Source organism: Tympanuchus pallidicinctus, unplaced genomic scaffold (assembly GCF_026119805.1).
Source record: "Tympanuchus pallidicinctus isolate F22 unplaced genomic scaffold, pur_lepc_1.0 scaffold4, whole genome shotgun sequence".
In the NCBI taxonomy this organism is placed as follows: domain Eukaryota; kingdom Metazoa; phylum Chordata; class Aves; order Galliformes; family Phasianidae; genus Tympanuchus; species Tympanuchus pallidicinctus.
Genome location: NW_026294758.1, coordinates 17,667,605 through 17,689,349, shown reverse-complemented (window position 1 = coordinate 17,689,349; position 21,745 = coordinate 17,667,605). Strand labels below are relative to the sequence as shown.

General features: G+C 37.6%; 1 protein-coding gene across 5 annotated transcripts in view; it reads left to right on the top strand.

Moving 5' to 3' along the window:
- Positions 1 to 21,745, top strand: part of MCTP1 (multiple C2 and transmembrane domain containing 1) — a 252,740-nt gene that overhangs the window by 199,939 nt on the left and 31,056 nt on the right. For all 5 annotated transcript variants that reach the window (XM_052700796.1, XM_052700793.1, XM_052700794.1 and 2 more), the window contains one exon: positions 17,645 to 17,698. In XM_052700796.1, coding sequence (XP_052556756.1) covers positions 17,645 to 17,698 — 54 coding nt within the window. The remainder of the gene's footprint in view (positions 1 to 17,644; positions 17,699 to 21,745) is intronic.

Genomic DNA, 21,745 nt, shown 5'->3' with positions numbered 1-21,745 from the left:
TTTCCCCACTTGGCAATTTAATTTTTCTCCAGCTGTCCAAGGAATGTGCCCATTTTTGCTGAAAATACATTTAAAAGATATAGAGCACATACTATCCTCAGAATAGGGTTTGTGTGGGAGCGGAGATGAGAGGCTTATAGGTCATGGGAAGCCAAATTCTTTGGAAACGATTGTGTGAGACTGTGTCCTTATGTTGCATTTTTTCTTTCAGATACTGAAGTTAAAGGTTAAAATGATTACAAATTGTCAACAGTTTCAGAATGTATCACACTTTATTAGATTTTGCAGTTTATCTTTAGTATGTTACCATTCATCAAGCTTAATATAAACCTTTTCTTCTTCGTCTATGCCGTTATATAATTAAATGCTTGTATCTGGGATATAGAATAGCAAACATTTACTAATAACTGACATTTATTAATTTAAAAAAGCATAGTTCACATTTTCAGGAGTACATATCAAAAGTTGAAGTTGTATTCTGTGCTATGCAAATTTTCTAGTATCCAAGCAGCTTAAGGATTTTGCTCAGTCTTATGAGTTTAATATTTGTTTCAGTATTCATTCCGCAGAAGCAGTCTGCTGTCTACGACACTTTGAGCTGGATGGAAAACTAGGTGGAGTAAAAGAAGAAAAAAGGAGAAGGAGTGTAATTGGTCTCAGGGAATAGGGTTTAATGGGTCACGCTGCATCTGGAGGTCGGTAATAAGTGGAGTATCAAAGCATACAAGAGCTTGTTCCATTTAATGTCTTCATCAGTGTCCAGTAGCTAGTGACAGACAGCAATCCCATCACCAGGGCCGTGGAACCAGTTGATACAGTGGATGTGTCAGGTAGACCTGAGCTGTTGGAATGAGCCAATAGAAGCCTCATTAAGTTCAATAAGGAAAAATGTGAAGTCCTGTTCTTTGCATGGAATAATACCACGCAAAGATACAGGCTGAGGATTGATTGCCAGGGGATCAGTTCTCCTGAACTGGACCTGGATAACTTGGTAGACAGCAAGGTAAATGTGGCAGCAGCAAGAATCACCACAAGCATAATGGGCTATGTTAACCCCAGAAGCGCAGTCAGTTGTTTAGGGGAAGCAATTGTTCTCCTCAGTATTTGTGAGATTACATCTGGAATACTGTTCAGTTTTGGACAGCCCAATTCAAGAATAAAGTTAATTAACTGGAGTGAGTAGAGTGGAGGGCCAGCTATGTGCAGAGGCACTTGACCCACAGGAGAGACTGAGGGAAGTGGGCTCAAAATAGCCTGGAGAAGGGGCTTCAGCTGACCCAGACAGCAGCCCTCTTCTATCTGCAAGGGGGCTATTGTGAAGGCAAAGCTAGGTTTTTCATTGCTCCCTGCAGATGGTGGGAGAGCAAAAGGCATACAGTGAAACCAAAGAGGTTCAGGCTGGATAATCTTTTTCGTTGTGAGGGCAGTTAAGCAGTGAAATAGATTACCTATCGAGGGAGACTGTGCAGCCTCTGTTGCATGTTTTCAGGACCTGGCTGGCTAAAGCCCTGAGCAACCTGACCTGACCTCATTGCTGACCTTGCTGTGGGCATGAGGTTGGATTAAACCCTTTCTCAGGTTTCTTCAAGCCTGAATGGTCATATGACCCTAATGTCTAGTAGCTGCAATTAATAGTAACCGGAGGAGCTAATATAGCCCTGATCCTGGCCACTGGTGTTACCTATCCACATCACTAAGATTGTTAGGCTTCAAAGGGTCATCTAAAATAAAGGGTGGGGATGATAGAGATATTCCCTAATCCCAGAAATTGTCATTTCTAGCAAGAGCCTAAGATCAAGCTTGAAAAGGCATATTTCTTAAATCACAGGCCTTTGTCTCCTGCTGCCTGAAATGCTTAAAGCTTCTCCATCTGAGATTTTATGAGTAACTGAAATCCCTTATCAAAGGAGTGATTTTGCTTGTGAGCTGCAATACACTTAATTTCTCTCTGAAATAACACCTGCCTGTGAAGATTAATTGAATCGTATAACTTTGTTAACAAAATAATGAAGCTACTGATGGGCTCTCTGTTGAGAACACCAAGCGGTGTTCTGAAAACGTTCCTTTTGCTGAGACTGTTTCAGACCAAGCCGTATGGCTTGTATCAACTAGTCAGATTCTTCCTAAATATTTGATATCTGTGCTGCTAATTACTACTTTTTATTTATTACAAGGAAGTTGGGATCTCATTTTTAATGAATTGAGCTTGGTTATAACATCATAGCGAGCATCTGTCTTCTATGAAGTGGTCTGCTGACTTATTGAATGTCTTTCTAATTAACTCACAAATCTTCAGTAATACTGCTAGTGCTTAGCTCAGGTCATTAGCACACTATCATTAGATTAGGAGTCATTTAAATATTTCTGTTTTCTTATGCAAAATGTAAATATGAACTAAAGTAATTAAGCAGTATTTCCTGGTGGCTAGAGAATGCTTCAGGATTCATCTGATTTTGCTTCTGTTCCCAGATCTTTAGAGATTTCTTTTATACCTCGGTGCATCACTGATACTTATCTTTGAAATAACATCTACCTTTAAATGTTACTTTGGAATCCTTAAGTTAACACAAGAAGATAAATATATTTGCTGTTTTTTCTTACTCTGTGGAGAACTGTAGTTAAAGTGTACATACTTCGAACTTGTTTCATGAGAATGGGAGATACTTAGATTTTGGGCCTTGAAAAGAAGTTCGAAAGACTTCTTTTTCATTGTAATATCTCTTCAAGAAAATAATTATCAATTATCTGATCAATGAAAATTTTAGTGACTGTGCTTCACTTCAGATCAAGGAAATGATTCAGTAGGTTTCTGTCCCCTTGGATCAGCCTTAACTCATTCACATTTGAGTATCTCTCTCAACAGCCATGGTTTCTTTCAGTCTTGTACATTGTTCCTCTTGTACATTGGTTTCTTTGAAGCAGCTTGTAACATAATTGCTTGTGGTATAATTCACCTGCAAAGTGGTCTAGTTTACTCCTTCCTAAAAAGGCGCTGCTGCTCATTGGAGTGCGTGATTATTCTGCCACTTAATTTGATTCCTTATAAGTTCAATGTGCAAGTTCTTTATTGAATTAAATTTGCAACAAAGCTGAGCAAGGGAGAGCCCTAAGTGCATCTATCTAATGCAAGTCTGATGGAAAGTCCAGTGGAGAGATGAAGGTGCATATTAGGTATTATTTCTTTCCTGGATTCAGCTGGACTCTGTAACATTGATTGTTACTGTGGTTTTACTCAAATGCTGGCACAAATTTAAAAAAAAAGTTGGGTTCTCTACTGTACATGAAGGTTAATATTAGTTGTGTTTCTCAAAGGCAAGTTTTCATCGGAAAACTCTTGCATGAAATACTGGGGTAACTGGTGAGGTTTTGTGCTGTAACAAAGGAAAGTGTAGGAGAAACGATACAGATGTAGATTTAGTGGATGGTTTTCTGAATAATCTGTGAGAATTGAGAACTGATCTAAAACAGATAAATTCCTGGCATTGACTCATACGACAGGAAGTAAAAATCACAGAATAAATATTTCTTTCCAGTATTAAGCTAGGAAAAACCACAGAAAAAGCATTCTTAATGCTTTCCTCTGAATTTTGCAGCAACATTTTTGCCTGAAGCTTACCTAGCTTCTTTCCCCAAGGATATTTCTTGACTTAAGAAAATAGTGTTTAAATTCCTGCACTTCCTAATAGACATATTCCTAAGTATCTGATCTCACCATATAATCTATTTCCATTATGACTGCAGTTTTGATCTTAAGCAATCACCACCAAAATGTACAAGGTTGGAAATGATTGGATCTGAGTGCTTTCTGCATGCGCACACTTTTTTTCCAGTGTCTTTTTCACATTCTCTGAGGGAGAACAGAGGTACCAACTGCTTCCACTTTCCCATCCCCACTGCCATAGCTTCATATCATCATGCTGTTGGAAGCAGCCCTTCCTATTACCTATTACCTGCTGAGGGAAGTACTACCACTGCATCTCATGGCCCTGTGCGCATCGAAAGTATAGGGCAACCAAACGTGTCATGGTAACAGACTGCCTGGGCTGCTTGGGGCAAACGATACAAAGTCGCCTTACCTGCTGGGAAACCTAAATTGAGTTGCAATAACTGTATAACCAGATACATTCATCCTCACATGGCTGCATTTGAAAGAATTGTATCCAAATTAGCAGAAAGTGTGATGGGGTCTGTAGCTTCTTTTCATTCTTTTTCAGAAATGTACAAGTAATGTTAATGAGATGTTTTCGAGTATGTTGGAAAAAAAGATCTCACCTGTGTAAAGTTGCAAAAAGAGCAGCATTGCAGCATTGCTGTCTGGAATTTTTTTTCTCACTTCTGTCTGGGATCTTTATTCTCACTTCTATTTCTGTCTATTTCTAAGCAGTAATTATTAGGATCTCATGAAACTGGTGGAAAAAAAAAAAAAAATCTACTTTGGTTCTGTTCTGATTCCCTGCTAGAGCTGCCTGACTTAAGGGATGGACAGATAATCTCTCAAAGTAATTAGAATTGTTCCTGCTCTCCAGCTGCTGTTGTCCCCTTCTCTGAGACAAAGTAGTTGACTATGTGGTCAGAAAATGTACTGCAAATGCAGCATGGTTTGCATGAGTTACCAACTAAAATGTTTGGTCTCTTTTTTTTTTCCTATGTACATATTTCTTTGTTCTATGGTTAGGACAGACTTCGACATTTTCTCAGCTGCTGGGCTGGCATGTTGGATCTCTTCCTGTTTTCCCTTGACTGATAGGGTGCAGGTGACAGATAGGGTGCCTAAGTGGTTTTCCCCTCAGTGCTGCCATTGAGGTAGAAAGGTTGAAAGAGGAACAACTGTATCTGGTGGGTCAACAACCAGTTGCACAGCTGTTATCAACAGGGACTTTGTTTTCACAGGTATGGGGTCCTCTTTGAGTACTGAGGACTGATAGGAAGAAACAAGATCCACTTCACCAAGTTTGTCATTCTCACCTTTCCCAGAAGGCTGGCTAACATGATAAGGAGAGTATTAAACTTGAAGTAATGAGGAAGGGTGCTGTTGCATGCATGCAGGATTGTGGAGGTGCAGTGGGCTTGTTCTCATAGCTGAAGTACAGTGGATGAATACAAGATTTTTAGTTGTGGCAAGTCAAGAAGTCAAGGCAATGCAGTTCAGCAAAGGGAAGATGATAAAGGAACTGGGGAAGAAGCTGGGAGCTAGGACTGTTCAACCAAGAGAAGAGGAAGCTTGGAAGGATCTTAATGTGTTTAACTCACTGATGGGAAGGGAAGAAGGAGCCAGTTTCTCTTAGTGGTGCCCATGACAGGACAGGAGTCAGTGGGCATAAAACAAAGTTTGTGTTATTTCATATGAACACCAGAAAGACAGTTATAGTGAGGGTGGCCCAACATTGGAACAAGATATACAGAGAGACTGAGGAATATCCGTCCTTGGAGATATTCAGGACCAGACTTGATACAGTTCTGGTCAACCTGCTTGTAGACGACTCTACTTCAACAGGAGGGTTGGACCAGATAGCCTCAAGAAGTCCCTGCAGACCCTAGCCATCCAGTGATTCTCTAACTAAGGATACTAATCCTACACGCCTTTTTGGTCTATTATTTGTTAGACTTTTTTTTTTTTCCCAAGTAATTTAAAATTTAGTAAGCAGGATAATGCACATGCTTGGAGTTACCTATAAATGTTCCTCTGCCATATATACCCCTATGGAAAAGTACTTTAATCACTTCAGTTCACATCCTATTTATTGTTAATATTTAGAGCCTTAAAGGAAATATTAAATAGCTGATTTCCTCTTGAAGTTTCAAGTTGCACGTCATTGCATAGAAAATGATGGTGAGCAGCTGGGAGTTAATGTGCCATACACAAATTCTTACGAATCTGTAATAGAGTATATACGCATATTATTAATCTTGTAAGACTGGTATAAAATGATATGATACATCTTTAATTTCAGTGGAGATTTTTTATGAAATAAGCTTTGATGACTTATGTTTCTAGAATATGTGTTTCTTTTAAGAGTTAGAGATAGACTCGTTTAGGGTAATATGGAACAAAAGAACAGTAACTTTAGTAAAATACTAGATTTCATTTTCAGACTTTGACCAGTTTCTGTGGATGTTTTTTATATAGTCCTCTGAAAGGACAAAAAGAGAATTTTGCTCTGATCTTCAAAGAAATTAATGGTAAATGTGGGTTTCATCTGATAGTTTATTTTTCACCTTTGTTTGTAGGCTCAGATTTTCTTTTTGTTCTTTGACTTCATATGTACTCTGGAAATAAGAAAAACAAAAATGGAAATGGAAACAAGGATGCTCATGAGTATATCCGTCTCACTGGATTCCCTGCTTCCTCAAGAAGACGCAATGAGTTTGGGTTAGCAACGTAACACCCAAATTCAGTTGCAGGTTTTTTGCCTAATGTCCAAATAATTATCTCTTTGGAGCAAGGCAGCAGTGTATCAGAACCTTTGGTGAATTTGGGTCAGCTTCTCCTTGGTAAAGAGCACCATTTTGTACAAACAAACCCCACCAAAAAAGGAGCTGACTTTAGCATTCTGTTATTTGTCCTGGAAAAAGTGAGTTAGCAAGCAGATAATGAGACAGTTACTCACTTTACCATTTTTGTTTTGTTTTGTTTTACCCACTATAGTCTTACAGTGTGCAGGAATGACTCCAAAGTTTGGCAGGATTTCTGCAGATTAATACAGTGCAAACACCAAGTTTAGATCCATTGCAGATGCAGCATTGAGATGCTTGTGCTAGAAGTTCCAGTGCCTCTTATTCCAAGGAGACAGCAGGGAACTTTAGCTGAGGACTGAAGTTTCTTGAAGTTATGGCAAAAGTAATTATTGTCCCTGTATTCTAGCTAGACTGCGTCTAGAATACGTCATTTGCACAGTGTGGTACAAAAGAAGGTAGTCATGTTGGCCATTACATCTTGGCCTCCTGTTTTGACTCTGAGAACTTGGCCTCCAATATGACAGCAGCAGCCTTAAATTCTCCAATGTGTGAAGGCTAGTAGGAGAATACAGAGTTGGGGATAGAATGTAAAAAATTTTTAAATTATGGTGCCACTAATCAGAAAAACAGTTATTTTTCCTGGAACAGTTTAAAACATTACTTAAAAGGGTTTCACATTGTGTTTGCTGACTGCTGCTAACTAGCCAAACACTCTGTACCTGGAAATAGATGTTTATTCTGTTACAGATAGCAATCAGCACAGCACTGAACAGTGCAGCAACGTCCAGAAGGTTTTTTTTTCAACCAGGCAGCCCTTCTTACCATGGCCAAATTAATCAGAATCTCAAACCTGCTCTCCGTTTGTTATCGTCAGTAAAAGAAGTTAGAAAGGCTTTTGTAAATAGGTCATCGCCTGCCTGTGTGCTCAGCCTGGATGCTGTCAGAGCACAAAGACCACAGGCAACACGTGCCTGAATATTAAGCAGTCTGCTGAGAACTGTCACTGTCTTCATGCAGCTGTTTGTTCTTTCTATACAATCCATACAGTCAAGGAGGAAAAACACACGAGAGTGCCCCAACTGTGGGACAGAGGCTTTTTTAATAAATCAGAAAAGAAACATGAAAATGTCAGCTTAATCAAGCATTTAAATTTTATTAATCAAGTCTAATTTTTATGAGTGCAAATAATCGCTGAAGCTGGACAAATTTGCTTTAGATTGCATCAGAAACATAATTTTAATATTTAATGGCCTGCTGAATTTAAATGGAGAATTATCTTTATGAAACATGCTCTTCATAATTTGCCATTAAATGAGAAATGAGCAAATCAACATAAATCTTACATAAAGGTTATTTAACTAAATGTTGGCACTATAAATATTTTAAATGCATTATGCACTAATTTAACAGTCACACAGTACACTATGTAAGGATATAAGTTCGGCTGGAAGCGTTTCTCTCTAGCAGCATAATAGAATGTAATACTGCAGTTGGCTCCCTGAGCTACGGTTAGACGGGGCTGCCCACAGGGCCAGTGTAATCCCTGCATGGAGGCTCATCTACAGCATCTGAGAGTGCAGTAACCTCACACTAAAACTTTGTGTAGCTGTTCTCATCCCAGCAGCGTTTACAAAAAACGATTGCACTGCAGAATTGGAATATTATGTCTGATTTTGGTCTCTTGAAGACAAAATGTCAAAATCCAGCCCTAGGCATTTTCAGCATTAAAAATAAAATAAATTAAATATATATATATATATATATTTTTTTTTTTTTCCTATCATAAGCCAGTTGATTAGTTAATGTAAGTTTTGCAACACTTGTTCAATTACATCTTGCTATATTTTTGGCATCTAGCATAAAATTCTACTTAAGTGCACATAGAGGCATTTTTCCTAAGAAATTGTTTTAATGATTTTTGTTTCCATTTGCATCAGGATTTAAATTGCAACAAGATTGGCATGACAAGTTAAAGTGGCTACTATAAATAATGTTTTATGAACTAAGATCAGCTTAGTTCACAGTAAAAATTCCAGTAATCATGTGAATTTTTCAATTCTTTTTGAGATTGTATTTTCCTTAAAAATGTTTTAATTCAGTCTATACTAATATAACTTTGGAATTATTCTGCAGTGTTAATGTGTTAATCAAAATATGCCAATATCTGTTTGTTTTTTTTTTATTTTACTGAGATTGCATTAATATGTATATTATATGCAATATTCCATAAAATTAGTAATACTTTTTTTCCTACTGAAAAGCTTACAGCTCCGAATTGTAATGTAATACAATTGTATTGTATTGTAATGTAATGTAATGTTAGGCTCACAAGGTTAGATTTGCTTGAATAAATGCTAGTTTATAAGAGAAGGGTATCTGCTCCTACTGGAATGTTAATATTACTTGGAGAAAGTTAATAACAGTTTAAAGCACCATTGTTCCTTTATGCTGTTAACAAATATAGTAAGCTATTTTATTGTAGAGAATTATAGTATATTGTATATTGTTTGTATATTGTAGAGAATTGTAGAGAATTATCATAAAAATTTGTTAAGCAGTTTTTATTAGTGCTGTATGGTAAACTTATCACTGACAGTTAACCATACAGTGAGTGTTTTTATGGTGGTTTTTTTTTTTTTTTTTTGTCGTGCTGAACTGAAAATGAACCACTCTAAAATCAGAGATACGACATTTTCAAATGTACAGTGCAAGTTGAAGCCTTTAGATGGAGACATACTTCAAATAAACACCTAATATTCACTTCACAGTGCATTATGTAAATGCAAGAAAAAGCTAAAATAACCACATATTGAAGAAAAAATATATAGAGGGAAGCAGGGCTGCTACTTACGCCATTTTTTATAATAAAAATTACATATTCTTAGCTACATTAACAACTGAATATTGAAGGCATACAAAGCTGTAACCAGGAGAAAGGTTACGTGTTCTTGTATAATAAACTGTATGTACTGCCCAAGCATATTGCCAAGAAATTTATTGTACTGCAAATAAAAATTCTGTTGCTGACATTACAGAACTACGTGTAATCAGAAACATGCATCAAAAAGCATCTGATAGCCGTATTAAAGTCTCATTTCCTATTAACAATGAGACTAAATTACAACATGAGCACTTCCCAGAACAAGCTAACAAAATGCATTCTGTGAGATGAAGTAATCGTATTTGAGTGTTTCTGTAAAAATCAGGAAGTATTTTAGCAGTAAAGTACTAATACTTCTCTTTTTAGTCTACTGTCTTCTGAACTTACTGGCAAGCTTATCATACTAATTATTATTACATCTAGTAGGTCAGTTATCTTGATGATAACTGCAGTGGAAATACCCCAAGGTCAAACATTAGCAGAATAAATCAGGATCAGTAGTATTCCAGATCTACTATGGTATTAAATCAGAATCTGTTAATTTATTTTTATTTTTCTTATAAATTTGGTATAAAAAAATGGAAATTTTAATTAAGCTGTATCTCCCAGAAAGTTTCTTCTTAACAATTCAATGAAAGGAGCAGACATCATGTTGTGAAAATGACCACAAAAACACTCCTGTTGTGAGCTTGTGGGTGGTGGATGTCTTTGCTTTAAGTTCAAGGATTTCAAATCTACCTGAAAAATTCTAACTGCTTTTGTGCATTCTACTTCATTGAGACATTCTGCATATAATTTTATACTGTACACACAAACACTATGAATTGTGAGATACACATGTGTGGTATAGTCTATATGTAGGCAGTATGAATTACATGAAATCCAAACAGCCTTGAGCAGTACAATTCTGACTACGTTCTTTGCATATGTAAAAGGTATGTGATTCAGAACCAAATCTCATTCTCTTTTATTTTACCTTCCAGAAATTAATACCTTCATGTGAAAATCAAAATATCTGCAGATATTGTGACACTGTAGCATTAGATACAGCATAAACTATTTTCTTTTGCTTTTCATTTAACCCAACTATGTTTGAAGCACTAAATCAAGTAAAATTTAAGCAAATCTACGGAAATGTTGTGTATTTCATGTTGTTGGATTAGCTGAAGAAATTAGAACTGGAGACAGTTCATGAAGTGACTTGCTGTTTGCAGTGAAAAACAGCAGGCTGGTAACGAGAGACTAGGGCCTTTCATTAAAAGTGTTCTTGAGTTTCAGTGTGCCACTTTTCCACAAAGTGCTTTCAAGAAGTATTGTAAAGTTCTCTGCAATCATTGATTTTTGATTCAAGATGCTTCTAAATAGATAGAATGCAAGTGTACTTTGCAGTTGTTGATGTTGGAAGTCACAACAAATTATTTTCTCATGAATCCTGTATTGTTTGTTAGTCAGCAGATCATTTTTAGAATAAGTGCAAGTTGCAGTTAGTTGTCAACTAACTAAAAAGACAACATTCTAGTCCATAAATATTTGGATCTTTTCTATGATGCAAATACGGTATTTGTGCTGCCTTGCAGTAACCTTATTCAAGAAAACTGCACGTAGTTGCTGCTGTGACAGAACAAGTGCTCCTGTAATCTTGTATAAAGTACAAATTGTACAATATTTATAGACAAAACTCTTTTACCTCAATGAAGGTGGGAATGGATCAATAGGAAAGGCAGCATGCCTTTTGTGACTGCCTTTTGTGATTAGTATGTTTTCAAAAGGTCTATTTTGCACAGAAACAATCTAATTTTGCTACATTTAAACAACATCTGCTTACTGTTTGTCTATGAAGTAGCTGACATGCCATTTTTGAGGACATCTACATGCGTTTTTTAAAATGTCATCTGTATTAGTATTACATTCAAAGAATAGTACCAAGAATTAGGTTCTTTCAAGACCTTCTACCAGTATGTGGCACATAAGTCTGTGACAAGTGACATTACAGAAGGTCATGTCACTTTTAACTGCTTGCATTAGATCTTTCTGATTTCCCCGGTGCCCTTCCTTTGTTTGATTAATACTACTTGATTTCAAGCAAGCTATCGGAAGGCATAATTTAAAGTGAGTGTTCTAGGGACAATCTAAGATTTTTGCCATAGAACTTTTAATAAAATAACTCTAATGTTTCATTTTATCTTCATGTGCCTTTTCCTGTTCTCTCTCCAACTCCCTCTATTTCCTTCTTCTCCTCCTCTCCATTATACCTCCCCAGAGTATAAGGCTTGACATAGGGATCTGAGTAACTACTACGTTGCTTCAAACCAAAGAAGCACATTCACACTTTATTTGAATAGCAAGAACCTTCTATCAAAGGAGAAAAAAAAATCCATTGTGGATTTTTATGCAGTATTCTTAGAATCATAGAATGGCTTGGGTTGGGAAGGGACCTCAAGCATCATCAAGTTCTAACCCATGTGCCACAGGCAGGGCTGCCAGCTGCTAGATCAAGTACTAGATCAGATTGCGCAGGGCCACATCCAGCTTGGCCTTAAACACTTTCACAAGTTGGACATCCACAGCCTCTTTTGGCAGCCTCTGCCAACACCTCACCACTCTCTCAATAAAAAAATTCTGCCTGACATCTAATCTAAATCTCCCTTCCTTTAGTTTAAAACTATTCCCTCTTGTCCTGTCACGATCTGCCCTTGTACAGGGTTGATTTCCCTCATGTTTATGAACTCCCGTGAAATACTGGAAGGCCATAGTGAAGTGTCCCTGCAGCCTTCTCTTTTCCAAGCTGAACAAGCCGAGTTCCTTCAGCCTATCTTCATAAGAGAGGTGTTCCAGCCCTCTGATCATCTTCATGGCCGTCCTCTGAACGTTCTCTAAAAGCTTCACATCTTTTCCATATTGGAGGCCCCAGACTTGAATGCAGTACTCCAGTTGGGTCCTCATGAGGGAAGAGTAGAAAAGGACAATCACCTTCTTCTCCTTGCTGCCGCCTCTCTTCTGATGGAACCTATGATACCATTTGTCTCCCAGGCTACAAGTGCACACTATTGGCTCATGTAAAGTTTTTCATCAACCAGGACCCCCCAAGTTCTTCTCAGTAACTGGGATTACTTTAACCCAGGTGCAAAAGTTTGCACTTTATTTTGTTGAATTAGTTTCACAAGAACCCACCTTTCAAGTCTATCAAGGTCCCTTTGGATGGCATCCCTTCCTTCTGCTTTATCAGTCACAGTGTTCAGCTTGGTGTCACCAGCAAACTTGCTGAGGGTGCACTCAATCCCATCATCTATGTAATTGATAGAAATGTTAAAGTGTACCTGTCCCAAGATGGACCAACTGGGGGACACAGCTCATCATGAGCCTCCACGTGGATGTAGAGCCATTGACCACAACTTTCTGGCTGCAACCTTCCAACTAATTCCTTACTCACCAAATAATCCATCCTGTCTCTCCAATTTAGAGATGAGGATGTTGTGGGGGACCATGTCAAAAGCCTTGCAGAAGTTTGGGTTGATGACATCAGTTGCCTTCCCTTTGTCCACAGAGACAGTCAATGTTTGTTCAGACACAACCAGTTTGTTCAGACACAACCATCCATTGGTGAACCTATTGGCTGTCTCAGATCACCCATTGGTGCCTCCTGTGTCTTAACATCTCTCCCAGGAGGATCTGTTCCATGATCTTCCCCTGCACAGAAATGAAGCTCACCAGCCTCTGTTTCCCTGAGTTCTCCCTCCTCCTTTGTTTTTTTTTTTTTTTGTAAATGGGAATGGTGTTTCCCTCTTTCTAGTCCAATAGGGGCCTCACCTGACGACTTTTCAGATGTGATGGCAAGTGACTCAGCAACTACATCAGCCAACTTGCAAAGGACCTTGGTTTATATATTGTCCTCCCCATGGAACTGTTTTCTTTCAGTCTCTTGAGTAGGGCTTGGACTTGCTCTGCCCTTATAGAGAAGTAAATTTTCTCCCCCATTTCCCACCTAGAGGTTCAGGTTCAGAAATATGAGCCTCAGGGATGTGCGAATCTTGGCTGCCAGTGAAGAGGCAAAGAACTCATTGGTACCTCAGCCTTCTCCATATCTGTTGTATCCAGTTGTCTTTTCTTACTTAGCAGAGAGAGTATGTTTTCTTTGGCCTGTCTTTTCTACCCATGTACCCGTAGAATTCCTTCATGTTGTTTTTAAGATTTCTTGGAAAGTTCAGTTTCATCTGCGCCTTGGTTTTCTGATCCCATTTCTGCAAGTCTGAACAGTATCCTTGTATTCTTTTCAGATGGCACATCCTTGCTTCCAATATCTATACTCACAGACTTTGAGTTCTTTTCCCTCAGTTTGACCAGCAGGTCCTTGCCAAGCCATGCCGGTTTCCTGTCTCCACTGTCCGTGTTCTTATTCTGAGAGGTGAAGAGCTCTTATGCTATCAGAAGGGCATCTTTAAAGAGTAGCCATCTTTGTTCCACTCCTGCCTCTAAGGACTTCTTCCCAGGAGATCTCATTCAACAATTCCTCATACACCCCAAAGTTTGCTTTCTGAAGTTCAGAGTCCTGACTCCACTCTTTGCCAGGCCCATGTTTCTTGAGATCATGAACTCAATCATGTCATGGTCACTGCAGCCCAGGCTGCCTCCAATCTTGATATCTTTAATGATCTCCACATTGGTGAGCACTATGTCCAGCAATGCTTCACCTCTGATTGGTCTGTCCAGTATCTGAACCAGAAAGTTATTGTCAATGGGCTCCAGGATTCAGCTGGATTGCTTGCAGCTCACCGTGCTGTCTTGTCAGTGGATAGCTGGGTGGTTGAAATCCCTCTTCAGGATGAAAGCCTGTGAGCATGAAACTTCCTGTAGCTGACACAAGAAGGCCTCATCAACAGGTTCCTCTTAGTTGGCCCATAGTAAATCCCAGCCACCACTGTCCTTTATTGGTCCCATCCATAATTTTAACCTGCAGGCTGTCCAACTGTTCCTGACTGTTTCTCTGAAGGAACTTCTTGCAGTCTATCCACTCCTTAACATTGAGAGCAACTCCCCTGCCCCTTGTATTTTGCCTTTCCTTTCAAAAAAGCTTATAGCCATAAGTGGTGGAGTTCCAGTTATGTGAATCATCCCGCCATGTTTCTGTGATGGCAATAACATCAACATTTTCAGAGTGCATCACAGTTTCCAACTGTCCTTGATTATTTCCTATGCTGTGTTCATTAGTCTGCTGTCTCTTCAACTATGCTTTTGGATGCAATGCCTTCCTGGAGGAGTCGTTCAACGGATCAGTTCTCTTCCTTCTGCTCAGATCCCTGTTTCCCACTGGGAGGACAGTGAAGAACACCACTCGTGCTCCTGACCCCTTCAACACCTTCCCAAAGGAAGCAATCTTTTTTGGATATTTTTTTTGCTTCCTGGTTGCAGGCTCATTCTTCATATACAGCTTTTATAAGGCTTCAGCATATTTTTCATATATCTGCTAATTTTTCATATATCTAGTAAGTCTGAATAGGCTACTGTTCATGTTTTAATTTGTGTGAAAGTTCTGAAAAACCATTGTTATGGTGCTTTAATGAATTGCGTTATTCTGTCCATGCTGTCTGAATATTCATGTGTTGTTTTTCTTAACTCTTCTTTAGAATTTCAAGAAAAGTGAAAGCATAGACTAAGTTTCATTTACATTAAAGAGTCTGTATCTTGGGCTTGAGACCACTATTGCTTTATTTCACTACAGTAATTGAATTCTGTTTTCCTTTCCAGATATTTCAGTACTCTAAAGCCAAATGTAATTCATGGTATGACTAACCTAGAACAAGAACACAGATTGGTAGTGACTTTTGAATTGAAAAATGGAATGCTTGAGATGAAAATCTGGGTTCAGTCCTGGGGATTTAAGGGATTTCAAAGGACTTTCTATATCCTTTAAACAATTTAACATTTTGCCACTGTGTAGACGCTTGTAAAGTACTTTAAAATCATTAGATGAGGAAGAAAAAAAATGACTTTGAAGAATTATTATCTGGATAATTTAGAATGATTATTTGCATCATTTGCATTTGCCATCATTTGCAACAGTTTCAGAGGTTTCCAATTCAACTACTTGTTTCCAAGTTAACTTTAGCACTAATGTGAAGTAGGCATTCCTCTGTCAAGACAAGCAAATTCTGGATGTACTTTGAAAAGTTATTTAAGTGTCTTGGGAATATTAATGTTGAAAAAGTAAGAGACCTAGTGAGGTTAGTCAGCTCCAGGCATAGACAATATCTGAATCAACAGATTCAGGCATATATCTTGGGCTTTAGACACTTGATGTAATTACTGATCTTTTTCAGTGTGGCATAAGGGCTTCCATCCCATTCTAGCCCTTAAGAGTTTGTTTTTACCCTCTCAGTTCTCCTATTCCTCAGAAGAAGTGATGTAAGCATTTCCAGAGATGCTTTCTAAACTGGGTCTGTGAAATTATCCACGTTAGGAGTTTTAGGATGGACTTGTTTTACGCTGTTGGTGTAGTTACGGCTGATCTCCACAAGCAATTGGAACCACTGGGAAGACAACAGTGAGCTGCAAACAGAGGAGCAAGTTGTTGAGGCAGGTCCATGGGAAACTGAAAATGCCTTCTGCTCTACAGCAAGGTCCATGAAACGGTGTCTGAGGCGCTTCCAAATGGGGTCTGTAAAATGGTACAGTGAGCTAAGCAGCAGCTAATAAGCATTTCAAAACTATGTCCTCAACCCTTGCCAATCTTGTTGAAAAGTTCAACTCGCCTGTCACTGTCCTGAACTCTCCTGTTCTTGTCTCTGATCCTCTTTCTTTAACAGAACAGTGCTGACTTTAAAGGGAAGTAAAGACTGATGAGGGAAGGTCCTTCCCAAACAAAATCCACATCTGTTATAGGAAGGATCTGTTAGGCAATGGATCCAAATGAGGATGAGCGTCTGAAGTGAATTGTTTTGAACTGTGCTGTTGACTGGCATGCAGGCAGAGTGCTTTATCTTAGGTGTGATAAAACACTGTATATGTTTGTCTTCCAAATGGACCCAGTAACATGGAAAAACAGAATGAATCACAGAATGGTTTGGGCTGGAAGGACATTAAAGATCTGGTTCCCACTCTCTGCCACAAGCAGAGCTGTCATGATTATCTGGAATCTTCATGACAGTTGAGCTTACCCTGAGAACGGCCTTTGATCTGCACTTTTTTTCTTTCTCTTTCCTGAATTTTTCTATTTTTCTGTTTCCAAATTTGGCTCCTTGATCATGTTCAAGTCCTTTAGTTCTTGGACATGGGTATGAATCTGCTGAGAATCACTGCTGTCTTTCAGGGGAGATTATGGAGTTACAGTTGTAATGTGTAATCCTAAATGACAAGTATGCTGAAGTTATTTGTAATTTACTTTGTAACAAAATACATGGTTATTTCATATGGTGACCAATCTGTAACAGAGATAAAGTAGGGTTTCATACCAATGAATTTTTATTTTGCTTACCTTTTAATGCATGTTTTATAGTATATAGTTTTTTTTGTTAAGCACCCATATGACACTGGGCTAGGTGGATCTTTTACTGGGTTTCGTTATGTCTGTTTTTGTATTACAATAAATATTTGCATATAAGTTATTACATAGTTATTATAGTTATTATATAAGTTATTATATAAGTAGCTACATCCTTTCCCGATATGAGAGAATACTAACTTAATTAGAACTCTCTCCACTATTTAAATTGAAAAATAGATAATGTATAAATGTGGCAACTAGTTAGCGATTAACGTGCAGAAAGTTAGATGCACAGATTGTATAAAATTGCTATTAAGAAACATAGAGATAATAGAACATATGGTATGTGTTATTGTTGTAAATCAGAAGGAGACAAGCTAATATGAATTTATTCCTGTTTTTTTATTTTTCAGAAATCTCTTGATGTATACTGTAAATTCTAGTAGAAATGTTGCGTTTCTCTAGGTAACAGTAAATTAAAATGAGCATGTGTGTACTCTACAGCCACCAGTGGAGATGAAAAACGATTCCTTTAGTTAAAACTATCATACATTGAATTTTGAACTACCTTTTAAATACTGAAATTGTCAAGCAAGCATTTTGTACAGGAAAGGTTTTCAGTATGTAATTCCCTAATGTATGTCAGTTAACGCTACAACACTTTCCTAAATTTGAGTCTCTAGATGAAGTGTATTTTCCTAGTTGTACATTTTCCTTGTGCGCATTTATTTCAAATGTTAATAAAGTTTTCATCTACAAAAGGGTTAGAATTGACAGAACAAAACTCTTCCTTTTTAAATCATGACAACTACTACTGTTTCTGTCTGCAGGTAGTGGAGGACATGCTAGAGGACGAGGAAGAAGAGGATGACAGAGATGACAAGGTAATTATCTTTCCTAGCACTTGGGTACCTGGGGATGGGAGAATTTAGACATGACACTGTTTTTACAGACAGTTAAAAGAGGAGTTGAAGTGTTTTAGTCCAGAAAATTGGACAGAGCTGTTTATCATCCTAACAATGCTACTGTGTATTGCAGGAAAGGATAGAGGACTATAAATCCTGCCTTTTTTTATTTTATTTTTTTTTCTTGGTCCAGAGCTGGGTCAAATATTTTTTCTGCCAGGAACAAAAATAATTCAGCTTGTCAGGAACTTGATAGCTCTTGTGAAGATAACTGCAGTGACAACTGTTTTTGAAGGACAAAAATTTGTCCTATCTTGTGTATTACAAATAGGGCTGCACTTCAGGGGGAAAGTGGTGTAAAAATAGCAACTCCATACTGGTTAAAGACAGGATATTGACATCTATAATTTTCAAAGGATTACTTGGTAGAAGAATGGCTGAAATGTTTTGCACTCTGTATGACATTTAAATAATCACAATTCTCATAGGCGTCCATTTGATTTGAAACTGGAGTTTTGGCCTAGCAAGCTGGGAAACTATTGCAGATCATTTGGCTATTTGAGGAAACGTGGTTCACTTTGGAGGTTGCTGATTGGGTTGAAGATTGCAACCACAGTAAATAACAGCTCGTTTCCACATCTTATTGAGCCAAGCTATGGGACTGCTTGGATTGGTTGTCCCCCAGGGAGAAGGGAAAAACGGAGAGAAGAAATTAGAATGACCTTGCACCACGAAAGCAATGGCTAGCACTGGCAGGACAGCTTTCTGACAAAACAAGTACAGAGCAGAGAGTCCTGTCGTTTCTGGTATTTTCATCCCAGTAAGATGATATCTGTGAAAGAAAAGGAAAAAAGAAAAGGAAAAAAAAACTCACAATTTTACAAGAACTCTAAATTAAAATGAAGGTTTTTTTGTCCTTCATAGATTTTTCCCCACTTACAGAAAGTTATAAAAATGCAATGATTTTTTTTTTTTTTTTTTTTTTTAGAGCAGAAAAAACAATGTATCTTAATTTATATCCTTGACCTTTGTTTCTAGTTGAGATGTACAGTTATATACCAAGAATTCATATGCTGGCAGCAGCATTTAAAATGTCAGAAAATTCATTGTGATTAGTTAATCCCCTGAATTATTATTTTTCTGTTAGCTAACACCTAAGATCTGAGAAATGATTAAAAAAAAAAGAATGTATTTTCCTCATTCTGTTGCCAGCTCAAACATTTTACAACTGACAGAAAGATATTATGTGAAATTCTTCTATACATCACTTAAATCGTTAGCTACATCATTTCAGAATTGGCAAACACTGCAGCAACAAAACCTTCTTTTACGAAACACGTAGGTGATGGTTTTTAACACTAATGATACGAGCATGCACTTCTGGCAATAAAATATATGATTTATTGCAAAGGTCAGCTGTGTAGCTTGTATTTTAACGCAACATGCTGGCTTTGAATCATCATTTCTCTTCTGATAAACACCGATCTGCCATCCATTTGAGGCCATTTTCTCCTGTTTGCTCCTGCTTTATTATTAGAGCTAGCGCAAAAGTACAGTCCCAGCAGTGTGTGTATTCCTGGATATTTTAAATAACTGTGATTAGTTCACAAAAAATAATGCTTGACTGCTTCTGTAGTTTAAGTCAGCCTGTGTAGTAACAGCCTAGTTGTTTTAGAAATTGCTAAACAAACTCCTTAAGAGAGGATGGTGAGGGTGGGAGCAAGCCCCCTCTCACTAGCACGCCCATCCGGTTTTGTGGCTATCAGCAGATGCCAGGCAGGCATACCCAGTTGGAAGTACCACTCGAGGTTTCAGTGTCATAATCAAGTATTTAGCTTTCTCAAAGTGACAACAGAATTTGTATATATTTCTGGATACAATTATCAACACTGAATAAAAGTAAGTACTTGCATTGGCATGTACATTTAGTGAGTTTTTTTACTGAATATTTAAGAAGTGTCTTTCTACACAGAAGGTGTTTAGGAATATTTTTATGAATTCAAAGCTGTCTCCATTACTGCAAACATTTTGAGCTCTCATAACTGAATACGCTGTATGAGCAGAAAATTACACTTCTTAAAAATGTGTGGACTTCCATGTATATTCACAGTTCCTCACAGTGGGCATTATTTAGCACTGGGCTAGATTATAAGTGCATCATTCAAACTGAGCTTTCTGTGGTTAAATGTGTGTTAGAGTGGTTTTTTCCTTTGTGGTGCACTCAAACGTGCCCTGTCAACTACTGCTGGTCCTTTTGCATCCTTCTGTCAAAACGTAAAGAGTGCCATTTCATATTATTTTAATTTATTTCTGTGTTGTCTTAAAGCTGCGTGCAGAACAAAATTTGGTGAGAAAACATGCACGTGTTTTGTAACACCAGCTGGTAGTGACCTTTGGCTTTTATTATTTCTCTGATTCTTCATACAGCAAAATAGAAAAGTTAAGTCAATGAGTCTTCTGATGTGATAAAAGTAAGTAGATTAATAAATGTGCCTAAGCCTCACTTTAATTGAAAATGAAGCATATGTTGCCAGTATGTAAAATATGTCCCAGATGTTTGACCATGGCTAGTGTCTTAGCTTTCCTTGATTACCACGAGGCAGTTATTAGTCCTGTAACCTTTGTACTTAGTGGTAAATGGTGTTTTACGTGGCACAGAACAGGAGCACCTGTTTTCTATTCAGCAAAGACCCCTGCCAGGCTTTACCTAAGCCTATCCATACATTTTCACTTAGCAGATTGTTGGGTGATTATGAAAAGTGTCTTTCTTTAGAGCCAGCTTAGCTATTAGTCATTTGCTCACAATGAAAGAGCAGCTCCTCAGCTACTTGATGAGGTCCGTGTGAGCATGCGCTGATGTAAGTTGTGGGATGTGCAACAGAGGACTATCACTTGACACTCCAAATTGCACAGCTACAAAAGTAATAAACTGAGGATGATATATAGTGGAGTGCATGTAATTAGTTAAAGTAATCTGTTATTCCAATGGTATTGTATGTATTGCTGAGAGGAGTTTGACAGGGTAGATAAACACCATGCAGTTTGCTTAGTCTCATTCTAATATTCTGGATTTTATTAACTTTTAAAAAAAAAAAAAGAACAAAACAAAAACTGCTGCAATTAAGTTAGACAGTATTGTCAATTCAAGGTCACAGGATGTGTTTTTGACTGGGGAATATTAATTTTCATCTTCAGTTTCAATATGACTAGTTAAAAATGGATAGTATACTTTTTGCTATATCAGTTACAAAGTAGTGTTTAAGGTGGAAAATACTCTTTTGCTAATTTTGTTTGTCACATCATGTGTCTAGGAACTGAGATTTGTTTGGCTCAGGCATTTGTCATAGGTTTAATACTAGTTTCCAAAGAAATTGCACTAGATTCTTCATTCCATATGTTCTATATGTCTTGCTAAACCTGTGCTAACCGCAGATTTACAGTTTAATCTGATTTCTTTCTCCTCTCCCTCCTTACTTTTTGGTTCCCTTCCAAACACTGGCTTTCACACTACCTTAGCACAGAGGGTAGCTGATTTACTGGAAGTCAAGTTATTAACAATCTACCAAAATTTTTTTAAACAGTTATATAATAGTAATGTAATGGTCAGTAGGCATAATCTATATATGTAATAAAGATTTTGGTTTGTCATTTTAGAAGTTCAGGTGCTTTATTCTTTGAAAAAGTTCCTCATAAGATTTCAGATATTCACGAAGAATTTCAGCTCAGCATCGTGTGGGAAGCACACAGCAGGCCACAGAATTGATCCAGCAAGAGACACTACTATTGTGGATTTTAATGGAGGAAGATTCATGATATAAACCCTATCCTATTTTAACATTTGGTTGACAGCAACAATATTTTATTAATACAGAATATGCAAATCATTTGCGCTTCCAGCTATTCTCTCTTTAGGCTTCCATTCTTTCAGAAATATTTTGCAATGTTCTTCTGCTTCAAGATCACTTTTGTAGCTTTTGTAAATGAAAAAAAGTTGAGTCAACTTAAAGTCTTTCTAAAACTTGTAAT